Consider the following 12,121-nt stretch of genomic DNA (forward strand, 5'->3'; position numbering starts at 1 on the left):
GCTCCCTTGAGGGCCAAGAGAATTGGGTTGATTTCAGCTTCTCCACTAGGAACCATCAGGTCCAAGACATGACTTGTGGATCCTTCTGGGCCTAAGATGATCTTGTTTCCTGATTATTAACATTTTGGGGGGTAAGGGAAGAAATTAATGAACCTCTTGAGAGTCTGGTAAAAAGTCCCTGTGTTCGATGATCTCTGACTTTTTTATGATTGGTGCCCAAGTAAACTGGCTTCAGTCTTAAGGGAAACTGAGCAGGCCAAGAGAAGATCTTACATGCTTGGGCTCAATGTCCAGCAGACCTAGCTTTACTTGACCAACTCTTGCCCCTCCTTCTTATCACAGTTTCACTTATCCAGCCAGCCTTTCCATAAAGTGATCTACAACTTGAGGCTTATTTCTTCTGCCTTCTAGCACTGAATCTCCCTCATGTGGCCTGGGTCTCACAGCCAGCTTGAGATCTCTGGGGATGGAATAGTTTTCAAAAGAGAAATATGGGTGTTGCGGCCAAAAGAAAAATGGTTTCTAGATAGGCATAAGCACTGATGTCCATCTTTATTGTGTTTCTAAGGAACTGCTGTTTGTTCTTTAAATCTTCTAAGTATTAATCTTTTGTCTTGCTTTCTTCCAATCCAGGACTCCTTTACTGCAGTCTCTGATTGGCCTTTTTGAGTTACCTGAGGATGATTCTATTCCTGATGAAGAACATTTTATTGACATAGAAGATACGCCAGGATACCAGACTGCCTTCTCACAGTTGGCATTTGCTGGGAGAAAAGAGCATGATCCCGTAGGTCAAATGGTGACCAACCCCAAGATTCACTTGGCACAATCACTTCACAAATTGTCTACTGCCTGTCCCGGAAGGGTAAATATTAAATATCTTTGTTACAGAATGCTGTGGTTAATGGACATGTTTATGGGAAGGTAAGAGGGTAGTATTAGTTCTGGTGCCTCATCATTGGTCAGCCTGATCAAACGACATCCCATTTATATGTAGTTAAGGGTTATTTCTCTTTAAAATTATGGGCTACAAAAGTATTTTAAGTGAATGATTTTAGGAGTAAATCAGGGACTAGAAATTTCCATCAGGGCTGGTGTGGCTTAGTTGGTTGGAGCATTGTCCTGTGCACCAAAAGTTCCCAGGTTCAATCCCCGGTCCAGTTGCGTACAGGAGCAACCAATGGATGTTTCTCTCTCTAAAAAAAATATATTTCCCAGATTGAACACGTTTATATATTTTAACTGCAGCATACTCAAATTAAATAATGGAATATATAGAGTAAACCTGCTAATGGCTGTACTGTTCTATTAGCCATCCCTTTTTATGGTCTTAAGTTTATATTTTTCATTGTTCTGTTTCTATGTATTTTTGTTTTCCATAATAAAACAACCGACGAACTGACCTTCAGTAATTATCATAATTTGCCAATCTTGTTTCATGTGTTGCTCTTTTTTCCCCCCTTCGCTAGAGAATTTTAGAGCAAGTTTAGGCAGCATTTCATTTCACCCATATATATTTCATTATGTGTCACTGATCCATAGGACTTTTTCTTTTTAAAACATAACCACATTGCCTGTACCACAGTGAACAATAGTAGTAATTCCGTATGAAACCACTTTTCAGTCCGATTCCTTTTTTAAGGCATAAAAAGTAGTTTAGTTACTTGGGAATTCCTTCAACAGTTGTGAGGGACTATTCTTCCCAGAACTGTGGCAGCTCTCCTGTAGAGATGGGGTTTGTGTTGGTATGGTGGGATCTCCAACAGCCAGTTTGTGTGTTTCCTGACTCTCGTAGGTTCCATCAATGGTGAGCACCAGCCTCAATGCAGAAGCGCTCCAGTATCTCCAAGGGTACCTTCAGGCGGCCAGTGTGACACTGCTTTGAACTATCATTTGGCCAATAAAGCCCAGGACGGTTTCTGAGGAAAGCTGGGAGACTTCTTAGCACAGCTGCATAAAAACAAAGCAAGTTTTCCTTTTGAACTTGTCACAAATTCCATCTTGTAAAAAAATATTAAATGTTGCTTTACTCTGAACCTTGAGCAAACTAGGTGGTTTGTGTGATCATAAATAAGTGGATGACTTTTCCAGTTTGCAGCTTCAAGGGCCAAGTATTAATAGTTCAGTATATGATACTGATTTGAGTTGAGCATTTGCACTGTTTGGATAATTTTTAAAATTTTGAGGGACACTGACTGTGGAGACTTTTTCTGTTACTCAATCCGTTTGAGCTGATGCCAATTTGTGTTTTTCTTGTCCTTTGTATTTTTGTCTGTTTCCTTAAGCTTTTATTTGGTAATGTAAATAATCACTTGCGTGACTTGCCAAGAAGTGCACATTTCATAGTTTTAAATCTGTAATCAGCAATAAAAAAAAGCCCTAAACTTAATGTACCTAAGAACCTCTTAAGGACAGGCTTTTGGTGCTCTTTGATACTTATATAATGAAGACTTTCTTTTCCTTTTTCTCTCCTGGACTCCATAAAAATCCTTATTTGTAAGTAATTTGCTCAGATTACTTATCTTTTTACAAGGCAATATTAATACCCTTCTTTGGGGTTGCTGCATGGTAGGTGGTAAAGTTGTTTACAAGCTCACGTGTGGTGGGGAAAAGCAGCCATGAACTACATGAATTCATTTACCTATTTCTGGCTTTCCTCCCTTATAAACTGGGTGATGTGAGAGAAACTTGGTAATGTACAACCTCTCACTGTCCACGTGAAAAAAGCCACAGTAGACCAGTCTCAGACCTGAGGAGACCTATTGGAGAGGTGGGGGGAAAATGAGCGGTTTATTTACCTTGCACCGGGAACATGGCCATCTTGCGGTTAGAATCAACTCTTCTGTGTCTGCAGAGGAAAACGATTGTTCCAGGAACCTGAGTTTCTGCAGCAAACGCCAGCTGAGAAGACATCCTGACTGGTCTTCAAGTGGGTCTGCAGGAGAAGAAGGGAGACCAGCACCCACCAGGTCCTGCCACTCTCAGAGCTGGCTTAGTGTCATAGGACAGATGGACAGACCCATTCCTGAGGCCCAAAGTTAAGCTGGAACCAACTGTACACAGAGAACATCTTTGTCATGACTAAGGTCTCAGGATAGAGTAAGGGAAGAAGTCCCTGAGATGGTGCCCGCTGAGCACCCTGGCCAGTCAGGCTCCAAAACCTTTTCAAGGAGGACTTGCAGTCAGAATGGTGAAGTGGGTACACACTGTGCTCGCCTCCCCTCACAATCACATCCAAATTACAACTAAGTTATAGAACCACCACCTGAAGACTAGAGGAACAGAAGTCCTCTAAGGATATGAATAAGAAACCAGGAGGGGCAGAGACAATGGGAAGGCCCCACACCCACCTGTGGTGGTGAAGAATCGGGAGGAGTATCTCAGCTTGGAGGGGTCCCCCTCAGAGGAATTAGGGATGCCAGCCCCATACTGGACTCAGCTTGAAAAGCTCCAGGGACCTATGGAGCTTTTCAGGGCAAGAGCTGGAGGGTCAGGACAGCTCCTTCCGGGGGTGAAAGCAAAGGCCGGCATCACTGCTGCTTTGTTGGCAGGCTCAGGCTGGCACCAGTCAGCTCTCCATTAACCTAACACTGATTTACGCTCCACTTCACCTGTTTCCCTGAGACCCCACCCAACTCACATCCAAGTGACCTTCCTCCATTGATGCTGTGGACATTACTAAAATTTCTCTAAGGCCCACAAACCCCAAATGAGCTGCTAGCCTCAGAGTACCCTGAACCTCTGGCTAAGCGGCCCTGTGCCTGGCACAAGCGGCGACCAGTCTCAACTTGCATGGTAACTCCCATTAGGTAGCCCCAAGTCTGCCACTCGTGGCAACCAGCCTCAGTTTGCAGCATAGCCTGTCCTCAGAGCCTCCAAGCCCAGGACCATCAGAACCAACCTCAGATTGCTTTAGCTCCCACATCAGGCACAAACAGCAGCAGAGACTTTGGCCTACACTGGAGCCCCTCCTAAGACATTCCAGAACTAACACATCTGGTGGTTAGCTTTAGACCACATCACACTACCTCCTAACCAGTTCCACAAGTGACACACCTGAAAGTTGGACTTAGTTGGCACCAAAGCCCCACTAAAGCAACTTCCACTCAGTGGGATCGGCCCCCACATAACGGCTAGTCACAGCCACCTCACAGCTAGTCAGCTGGAGGGTCAATCCCACCCACAGACACACCAATAGCAATCAAGGCTCAACTGCAGCTGGAGGGCACACACGCCCTACACAAAGGAGTGTTCTGGAACACCAGGCTCAGGTGACCAGAGAGACAGCCACTGGGCCTCTCAAGACCTCTACTAAGTAAGGCTATTCTATCTAGACTAGAAGATGTGGCAGATGGACCTAACAAACGCAGTCAGTCAAAATGAAAAGATGAAGAATGTCCCAAATGAAGGACATTAGATGAATTTAGGGGAAGAATAGGCGAACTTGGTGAGAACCACCAAGAGAAACCATAAAAATTAAGAATACATGAAAGGGAATCAACAGCAGATTAGATGAAGCATAGGACCGAGTCAGAGCTAGAAGACAAGGTAGCAGAAAACATCCAATCGGAACAGGGGAAAAAGGTAGTTTAAGGGACCTTTGGGACAAGATCAAGCCCAAATACATGATTAAAAAGGTTAGTTACTTCAGAAGAATTCTGAAGTGACACAGGATTCTGATAGGTTCTTGCTGAAAGTGGAGCCACTGCCCACTAATCCATCACAGCACTGTCGAAGGTCACCGAGACCCCCCTTGCTGCTTCTGCAGCCTAAGGCAGTGGAGACATTCACAATGGCTGAAAGCTGGATCCATCAGGGCTGGAGCAGGTGGGGAGGGGCCGGCAGACCTGATTCTGCCTACACCCTGCCAAACTCCGGGTGCTCCAAGCGTACCTCACAGCCCAGCTTTAGAATGGATACACCATTGCATATGCCCTGCACACTTCCAAATTTTTCACAATTTACCTTTAAGTTAAATAATTTTTAAAATAGCCAATACTGCTTTACTGTTGTCATTGCAGGGCTAGTGGGTGTTTCTGTCACAGATTTTGATGAGTATTTGTAAAAATGTACAAAGGGAATATTTTTAAAATATTAAACTTGAGTTATTAAGCACCTATTAAGCAAAGCAGTACAAATTTCCTAAATTATATATAATTTTTGCTAATAAAATTGGGATACCATTTAAAGAACAAATTCTGATTAGAAGATGGTATTTTAAAAATTATAGTTTCACATGTATATTCTATACACAGTGACAAATTCCAAAACTGCTGCTTTCAGGAATTGAAACTACCACCACTCCCTCACTGCCAATGCAGAAGTGCTAAAGTGCTTGACAAATCACGGATTTGGAAAGTTTTTTTGTCTGTTTTTAAGGGCATAGACATTTAGACTCTAAAACCAAAGATGGTAGTTAGAGAAGTTTCTAAAGTTCAGTTACATGCAAACAAACAAAAAGCTATACACTTCCATCCACGGGTTTATTCCCCGGATGGTCCTATTCTAGTTAACTCCCTGGCTCCCACAGGAAGCAGCAGCATGCTGCTGCTTGGGAATGGCTGATTTCCAGTTGATCACACCCACCTCGTACTCACTCCTACCTCAACAGATCCTGGAATCCACGCCAAGGAGGCTCTCTCTGGGCGTTCACCCTGCAAAGCCACGCACATTTTAGCTCAGCTGTGGAAAGAAACCTAGATTCAGAAGTGACACTTCTAAGAGTTTAAAAAACAAAAACGTCAGCTATAGAGAAACCATTTGTTTTTAGTTCTCACCTGAGGATGTTTTTCCCATTGCTTCTCAGAGTGGAAGGGGGAGAGAAACATCAATATGACACACATTGATTGGTTACCTCCCGCACGTGCCCCTTGCCCTTGGCCAGAATCGAACCTGGGACCCTTCAGTCCTCAAGCCAGCGCTCTAACCACTGAGCCAAACTGGCCAGGACGGGAAATCATCTGCACTCATTAACGTCTCGTGATAAAAGGAACTTGACAATGTTAGCACACCACTATGGAGTGATGGGGTTCTAAGCTTGTCTATCTTAAGGACCTCTGAGGATCAATGCTGTACAAATCCTAAGTCTTACTGTGGCTGACCCACAGCACCTTTGATAATTTTAGACCTCCCTCCTCTCAGGTGTCTTCCTGTCTGCTTTTCTGCCTGCATTCTGAAAACCAGAACTGCATATATTGTCCCATGGGCTTAGTTTGGGCTCAAAAGTTCTTGCCACAAAGAGAGATCATGTTGGGATTAAATGTAGTGCAAACTCTTGATTCCCAGGCAGCGCTCTCAAAGCCCATGGAGACAAGGTAGAGGTACTATAGAACGAGCGAGCTCTCGGAGGACCGCTACAGGGCCTGTTCAGAGGCAAACCTGGTTTGAAAACTTGCCCTCAGAACATTGAAGCACGTCCCGTCTGGACATCTTTCCAAAGCAGCCAGAGAGGCATCACCTTTGAAAAACCTCTTATCAAAGGAACCCGGAAATCATAACTACATCCCTGATGTTAAGTGGAAATTTTCCCCTTTTGGAGTGCTGTCAATGAGGGCCAACTGGAAACAGCCACTGGAAGTTCTGAATTACTTTTAAGACTTCTGTCCTGTCACCAGTGTGCATACCGTGAGGCAGAGGCAGAGGCAATGCACCCACAAAAGACACTTTAGAACACCGGGCATGTGTGGTAGTTGGCAAGTGGAGGAGGTGGCTGGCAAGGCTGGGAGATTGGCTACAATCTCCATGCTGAAGAAAGTACTAAAAACAGAAGGAGAAGGCTGTGAAGAACCCAGAGTTGCAGGAGGTATCAGTATAAATTCATGGCTTTTAACTATATTGTGTGATATACACACACGTATATCATACATACATATTTCCTAGCTGGCTGGCTCAAAGGGCCTGGGAACACCACCCCAGTAGCGATGAGTTCTCGGAGCACCCAGATCTTGGTTTCTAAATGCTGTCATTAAAAGGGACCAGCTCCTTGGAGGAAAAGCTGAATCTAGGATTGGGGAAGGGAAAATGTCTTCCTCTTACAGCCTTTATGCCTGCAGTGTTGAACCCTTCTACTCGTGTGTTTTACCATAACCGCCTTACCACTTTTGGTTATTCTCACAATCCGATCCATAGGCTGGTTTTATAGTAAAAAAACCTTTTTGAGCACCTTCAAAAATTGAGAAAACCACCAGCCCCCTCCTCAGCCAGGCTAGAAAGCAATGCCTCACCTTTACTCCTCTGAGTGTAAGAACACCTGAGAAAGTGAAGACTTGTGGTGTCAGGACGTCTCCTCCAGGCCATCCTTGGGTAACAAGGTCAGGTTCAGATGAGACGCATCTCCCTTCACCTGGTGCCCACATGCCTCTCTGGCAGTGATGCCCCCCCACACGGTGCTTCTGTGCCCTCACATCTTCCCTTCTTTAGTTACTGCTCAACAGGACCAAAGTATTCATTAGTAGCTGTTTATTGATCAGTGGTTTGATATAAAGTTATTTCAGATCTTTAGAATCTTGCCCAAATGGAATCACAAGCATTACAAAGTTGTTGTTTTCCCTTAAAAAAAGGATAGGGGGCAGGTTGGGAGGGGACCCAACGTAGCAGTAGTGACATCTGAGAATAAATTAACGAAAAAAATTTAGTATTACCATTTATTGGTGACAAACACTAAATTTTACTTACATTCCATAGGGGGGAAAATTCCAGCATAAACAATGAATCAAAGCAGTACTTAACTTGCAAGGCTACCGTGCTTTCCATCTGGACCATGTGCAGGACCTTACTGCACACACTTCTGTGCACAGTAACACATCAAAAGCAACACAGTTTTAGAGATATAAACACAGATAGGTCATTCTTTTCAGCCCTACATGGAGATGTAATCAACAGTATAAAGCACTCAAAAAAACCAATCTGCAGTTTTATATGTACTACATGGAGATCATATCCTGTAGTGTAGTGAAAGCTATGTGTCCTCAAGAGCCATATGTATGTATATACACAAACAATTTAATAACAAAGATCAAAGTTCATTTAAGTCCTGTTGCATTAACAAAAATGAAATAGCAAAGGAGCCAAATGATTGTTTAAAGTTTAAAATTCCTAAACTGTCCAATTTATACAACTGTGGGAGACTTCATTAAGATTTCTGAGAAGTCCAGGACTGTTTCAGCTAAACCAGAGGGCACACAATTTCCATCACTGAAATGGGTCCTGTGTTAGTCCAATAAAATAAAAATGTATAACCATATACACATGGATTTAATCTTTGCCGGTTAGATTACTGATAAAGTCAGTCTCAGAAAAGTTTCTAAACTGCTATGTAACTAGATACAATTGAGAAACTCAAATGAAAATTTATATAGTGTCATTTCAATCAAAAGAAAAGAATATGTATCTTCTTAGGAAGAGAAAGCAGTGGTGGTGGGTACCACGGGAGGTGGTGGGCATAGCACGCTAGAAAGGTTAGCTTGCGCTGAGTAGGAAGCATTTCATTTTTCTCTAGTGCTTTCAGCTCTGGGCCGGATGGTCTAAGGCCTCTCTCCGGCGTGGGTGTCCAGGATTTGTCCCAAAGTGTTTGAGTGAGCCAGTTTGCTTTCTGCTTTCTCTTTCTTCTTTCACACAGCAAAAATTATAAACAAAAAACCCCAAAACCAAGCAGCGAGGTGCCCAGGGCATAGATCTGCTGGTTTCCCAATTGAGCCAGAGCTGGTTGGCAGGCCCCACCTTTCCCTGCAGCAGCTGCTGCTGTGTGGGGACAAACCATAGCACATGCGAGCACAGCCACGGCAGCCTCCTTGCATTCTTGCCTTCGTCACCACTGCTGTTTCCAGTTCTTTACCCATCATGTCTCTCGGCCCACTGGAGGTATCAGAAATTCCAAATTTTCAAAGCAGTTTCAGTATTTTCAGTATATGTTGGGGATTTTACAATGGTTCATGGCCAGAAGGGGTTCAGCACCTCCCACACCTTTAAGGAAGAAAAAAATGAAAATGACTAGTAGTTTTGAAATTTAAGAGAATTACACTCATGTTAAAAAAAAAAAAATTTAAAAATCACAGGCAGTGAGAAGCAGGCGAGCACAGGCCCCATTTATGATAACTGGACTATATAGTAAAGTTTCCACAGGATACACTGTCAAGTGAAAAAAGCAAGGAGGAGAATGAATGCACATTATGTGGTGTGGGGGGAATAAGGAAGTATATAATTATATTTGCATGAAGAGAAAGTATCCACACATAAGAGACGAATAAAAATGTGGCTTCTGGGTAGAGGGTGGGGAGAAAGATGCATGGGGATGGCATGAGGGCAAGATTTATTTATCACAGCAAACCTTTTAAAATTATTTTGATTTTGGAATCATGTGAATGTATTAACTATTCAAAATTAAATAAACAAAAAAGTGGAGCTCCCTGCCCTAGACTTGGAAAGCTTTCCAGAGAACAGGACAGGAAGGGACTGAGGCAAATGTTTCACTACTGAGTTGAGCAGACAATATGTACTTAATGCAAACAATGAAGAGAACTGCTTGTCATGTAAATCCCCTCACTCACACAGACATTGGTCCATTTCCTGTTCTTGGCATCTCTGCACTTTGTTGGTCCATCTCAGACAGCAGCTTTAAAATGTTCAGTGCAGCCTAGCAGGAAATAAAAAGAAAAGTCTGACCACAGCACAAGACGCTGATTAGGGAGGGGAGGGATTCTCCTACTGCCCAACAAAGCAGGTGGTCCCACTAAATAACTGTCTTCCTTAATGTTTGAAGTTTTCATTTAAATTTGTATCATTAAATCACCTGTTAATTTTATATATTTCCTTCTAGTATTTTTAACCTTGTGGCTACTGGACTCTACAAATTTTCTATCCTGCTTTAAAATGAAAACCAATCATGTTTCCTTGTTAGCCTACATTATCTTTGGAGACGTTAATCTGATGGATGCATTATACTCCATCGGGGATATGCCAAAGTTTATGTAGACTAATCAATTTCTTTTCCGTTTTAGTATTTCTTACCACAAAAAGGTCATCTGAACAGAATACTAAAGTAAGGGACTTTCTACAGCTGCCAGAACTTGGGCCTGCAATTCCTGCTTCTGGTAAGAGGTGGACTGAATACGGTATCTGGAGGAGTTCCAGGATCCAAGGTCGACAAGGGAAGGGTTGGCTAACGCTGATGAGTTCTCATAAACAGAACGTGAAATCAATTCAGTAAACTAAGAAAAGTCATCAGAAATATGAATATATAAATCATCTATCTAAAGTCTGCTGGAGACCCCTTTACCTGTCTTCCTGAGGCCAGCAACAGGCTGGAACCAGGCCCACTGTGTGGGAGAACGTACCATGTCATGGCAGGACTCCAAATCCTTTCCAATGCCGTGGCTGATCAGAGGTGGCTGAGAGGAGCAATTGATAAGAGACACAAATTCGTTCTTGTTGTTTTTAGGGAAGTCTTTGTATTCAACCTAAGAGGGAAAAGAAAACCGAGGCAAGGGTAGGGAAGTAGTGGATATGAATGGGGCATGGAACTGTGGCTCTGGGCCCAGGGAAAAGGGAAATAACATTTCTCTCCCCCCAGTCTCAGCCTGACATGCTCAGTCAGCACAAAAGAATGCCAGAGGGGCCTGCTGCTGAGGGGCGCCTGGGCTGTAGGAAGATCATGGCCACAGCTTCCAGGCACCTAGATGTCTACTTAAAAGCCCCAGTCTGAAAGAAGCCATGTCCTTTCCTACCAGGCAGAAAGGGCCAGCACAATGAATGAGTTCTCACTGAAATCTAAACATATAACTACCATTAGGTCAGAGGCTTTGTTATTACCACGGTTGGCTTGGAGAGTTAAAATTTTATTACCAGAAGTCAAGGATTTTCTCTTACCATACAGGCTTGTAATACTTTCCATACCTCTCTACCCTTCCTCAGGATGACTCTTTTACCATGCTTGCCTCACCCATCGCCCTAGTCAAATAACTTGATTTAGGGAACTAGGTGCAGCCCTGGCCGGTGTGGCTCGGTTGGGTGTCATCCAGTGCACCAAAAGGCGGCCAGTTTGACTCCTGGTCAGGGCACATGCCTGGGTTGGGGGCTCCATCCCCAGTAGGGGGCGTGGAGGAGGAAGCCGATCAATGTTTGGCTCTCACATCCATGTTTTTCTCTCCCCCTCTCCCTTCCTCCCTAAAACTCAATAAAAAATCCTAAAAAACCCCAAAATACAGGAACAAAGTGCAAAGCTTGTTTTCTGAGAGAAACCCAAAGATGACTGCACTGAGGTACAGACCACACAGCTCAGGTCTAGCAGTTACCTGGAATCCCTGGACTCTGGAAAGATAGTCCAGCTGCTCAGAGGGTCTTGTAAGAGGTCCATGGGGTACGTGGCCTGAAGAGATGTTATTCTTTAAAATGGTCTCCGCTGTGGGCGAGGTGCCCCCATACAACAATTCACGGGCTATCATGGCAGTTACTGTGGCCTTGGCAGGATTCGGAGCTGCCCGGGTAAAATCTTTGGTGTGATGTCCTTGACTGACTCCTACGGCCTGGGCAACCTCAGGCACCATGGGAAGAATTCCAGCAGGCAGCTGCTGATGACTAAGATAAGGCATCCTAAACTCGTCCTCTTTATTGCCTAGGATGGAACACGCAGACAAATCAACACAAGTGCACACACACTGCCTGCCTGGAAAGACATTACAAAACCCCACACCGGCCCACCCTCAGTGCACACATGGGCAGGCAGATGATGCAGAGCCGAACACATCGTAATTCGTTCACTGGGCACCTATTACCAGGAACCACTTAAATCCCAGAATCACATTCAGATCAAAACAATATTAACATCATACTTACTAGTCCCATTTTCATCCCCACAGCCAGGTTCAAAAAAGGTTACTTTTCTTCCATCCCCTGGTTTCTTTATGGGCGTCTTTAAAAAAAAAAAAAAAAAAAAAAAAAAGGCTATGAGTATAAATCAAACTGATGAAAACTTAGTTCCTACTGTCTAAAATAACTACAAACTCCAATTAGCATTAATCTTCGGTTTTTACACTTTTGAAATATGAGGAGGCAATCAGCAGGAAGCCCTCTTCCCAAAGCCTGACATTGGTTTGCTTCTGCCACCCAGTAAGCCCTAAGGCAAAGG

At 43.7% G+C, this 12,121-nt stretch overlaps 2 protein-coding genes across 10 annotated transcripts in view; one reads left to right on the plus strand and one right to left on the minus strand.

Annotated features, from left to right (window-relative positions):
- CSE1L (chromosome segregation 1 like) overlaps nt 1–2,504 on the plus strand; it is a 35,192-nt gene extending 32,688 nt beyond the window's left edge. Inside the window, exons 24-25 of the mRNA XM_016221696.2 lie at nt 634–865; nt 1,796–2,504. Of these exons, the coding sequence (XP_016077182.1) occupies nt 634–865; nt 1,796–1,885 (322 nt within the window). The 3' untranslated portion in view covers nt 1,886–2,504. The remainder of the gene's footprint in view (nt 1–633; nt 866–1,795) is intronic.
- A 4,937-nt stretch (nt 2,505–7,441) lies between these two features.
- Nucleotides 7,442–12,121, minus strand: part of STAU1 (staufen double-stranded RNA binding protein 1) — a 50,761-nt gene continuing 46,081 nt past the window's right edge. For all 9 annotated transcript variants that reach the window (XM_087819157.1, XM_087819156.1, XM_087819153.1 and 6 more), the window contains 5 exons: nt 11,830–11,905; nt 11,289–11,608; nt 10,332–10,454; nt 9,546–9,631; nt 7,442–8,961 (listed from right to left, as the gene is read on the minus strand). In XM_087819157.1, coding sequence (XP_087675283.1) covers nt 8,946–8,961; nt 9,546–9,631; nt 10,332–10,454; nt 11,289–11,608; nt 11,830–11,905 — 621 coding nt within the window. In that variant the 3' untranslated portion in view covers nt 7,442–8,945. The remainder of the gene's footprint in view (nt 8,962–9,545; nt 9,632–10,331; nt 10,455–11,288; nt 11,609–11,829; nt 11,906–12,121) is intronic.

This window comes from Miniopterus natalensis, chromosome 7, assembly GCF_054644295.1.
Source record: "Miniopterus natalensis isolate mMinNat1 chromosome 7, mMinNat1.hap1, whole genome shotgun sequence".
Classification (NCBI taxonomy): domain Eukaryota; kingdom Metazoa; phylum Chordata; class Mammalia; order Chiroptera; family Miniopteridae; genus Miniopterus; species Miniopterus natalensis.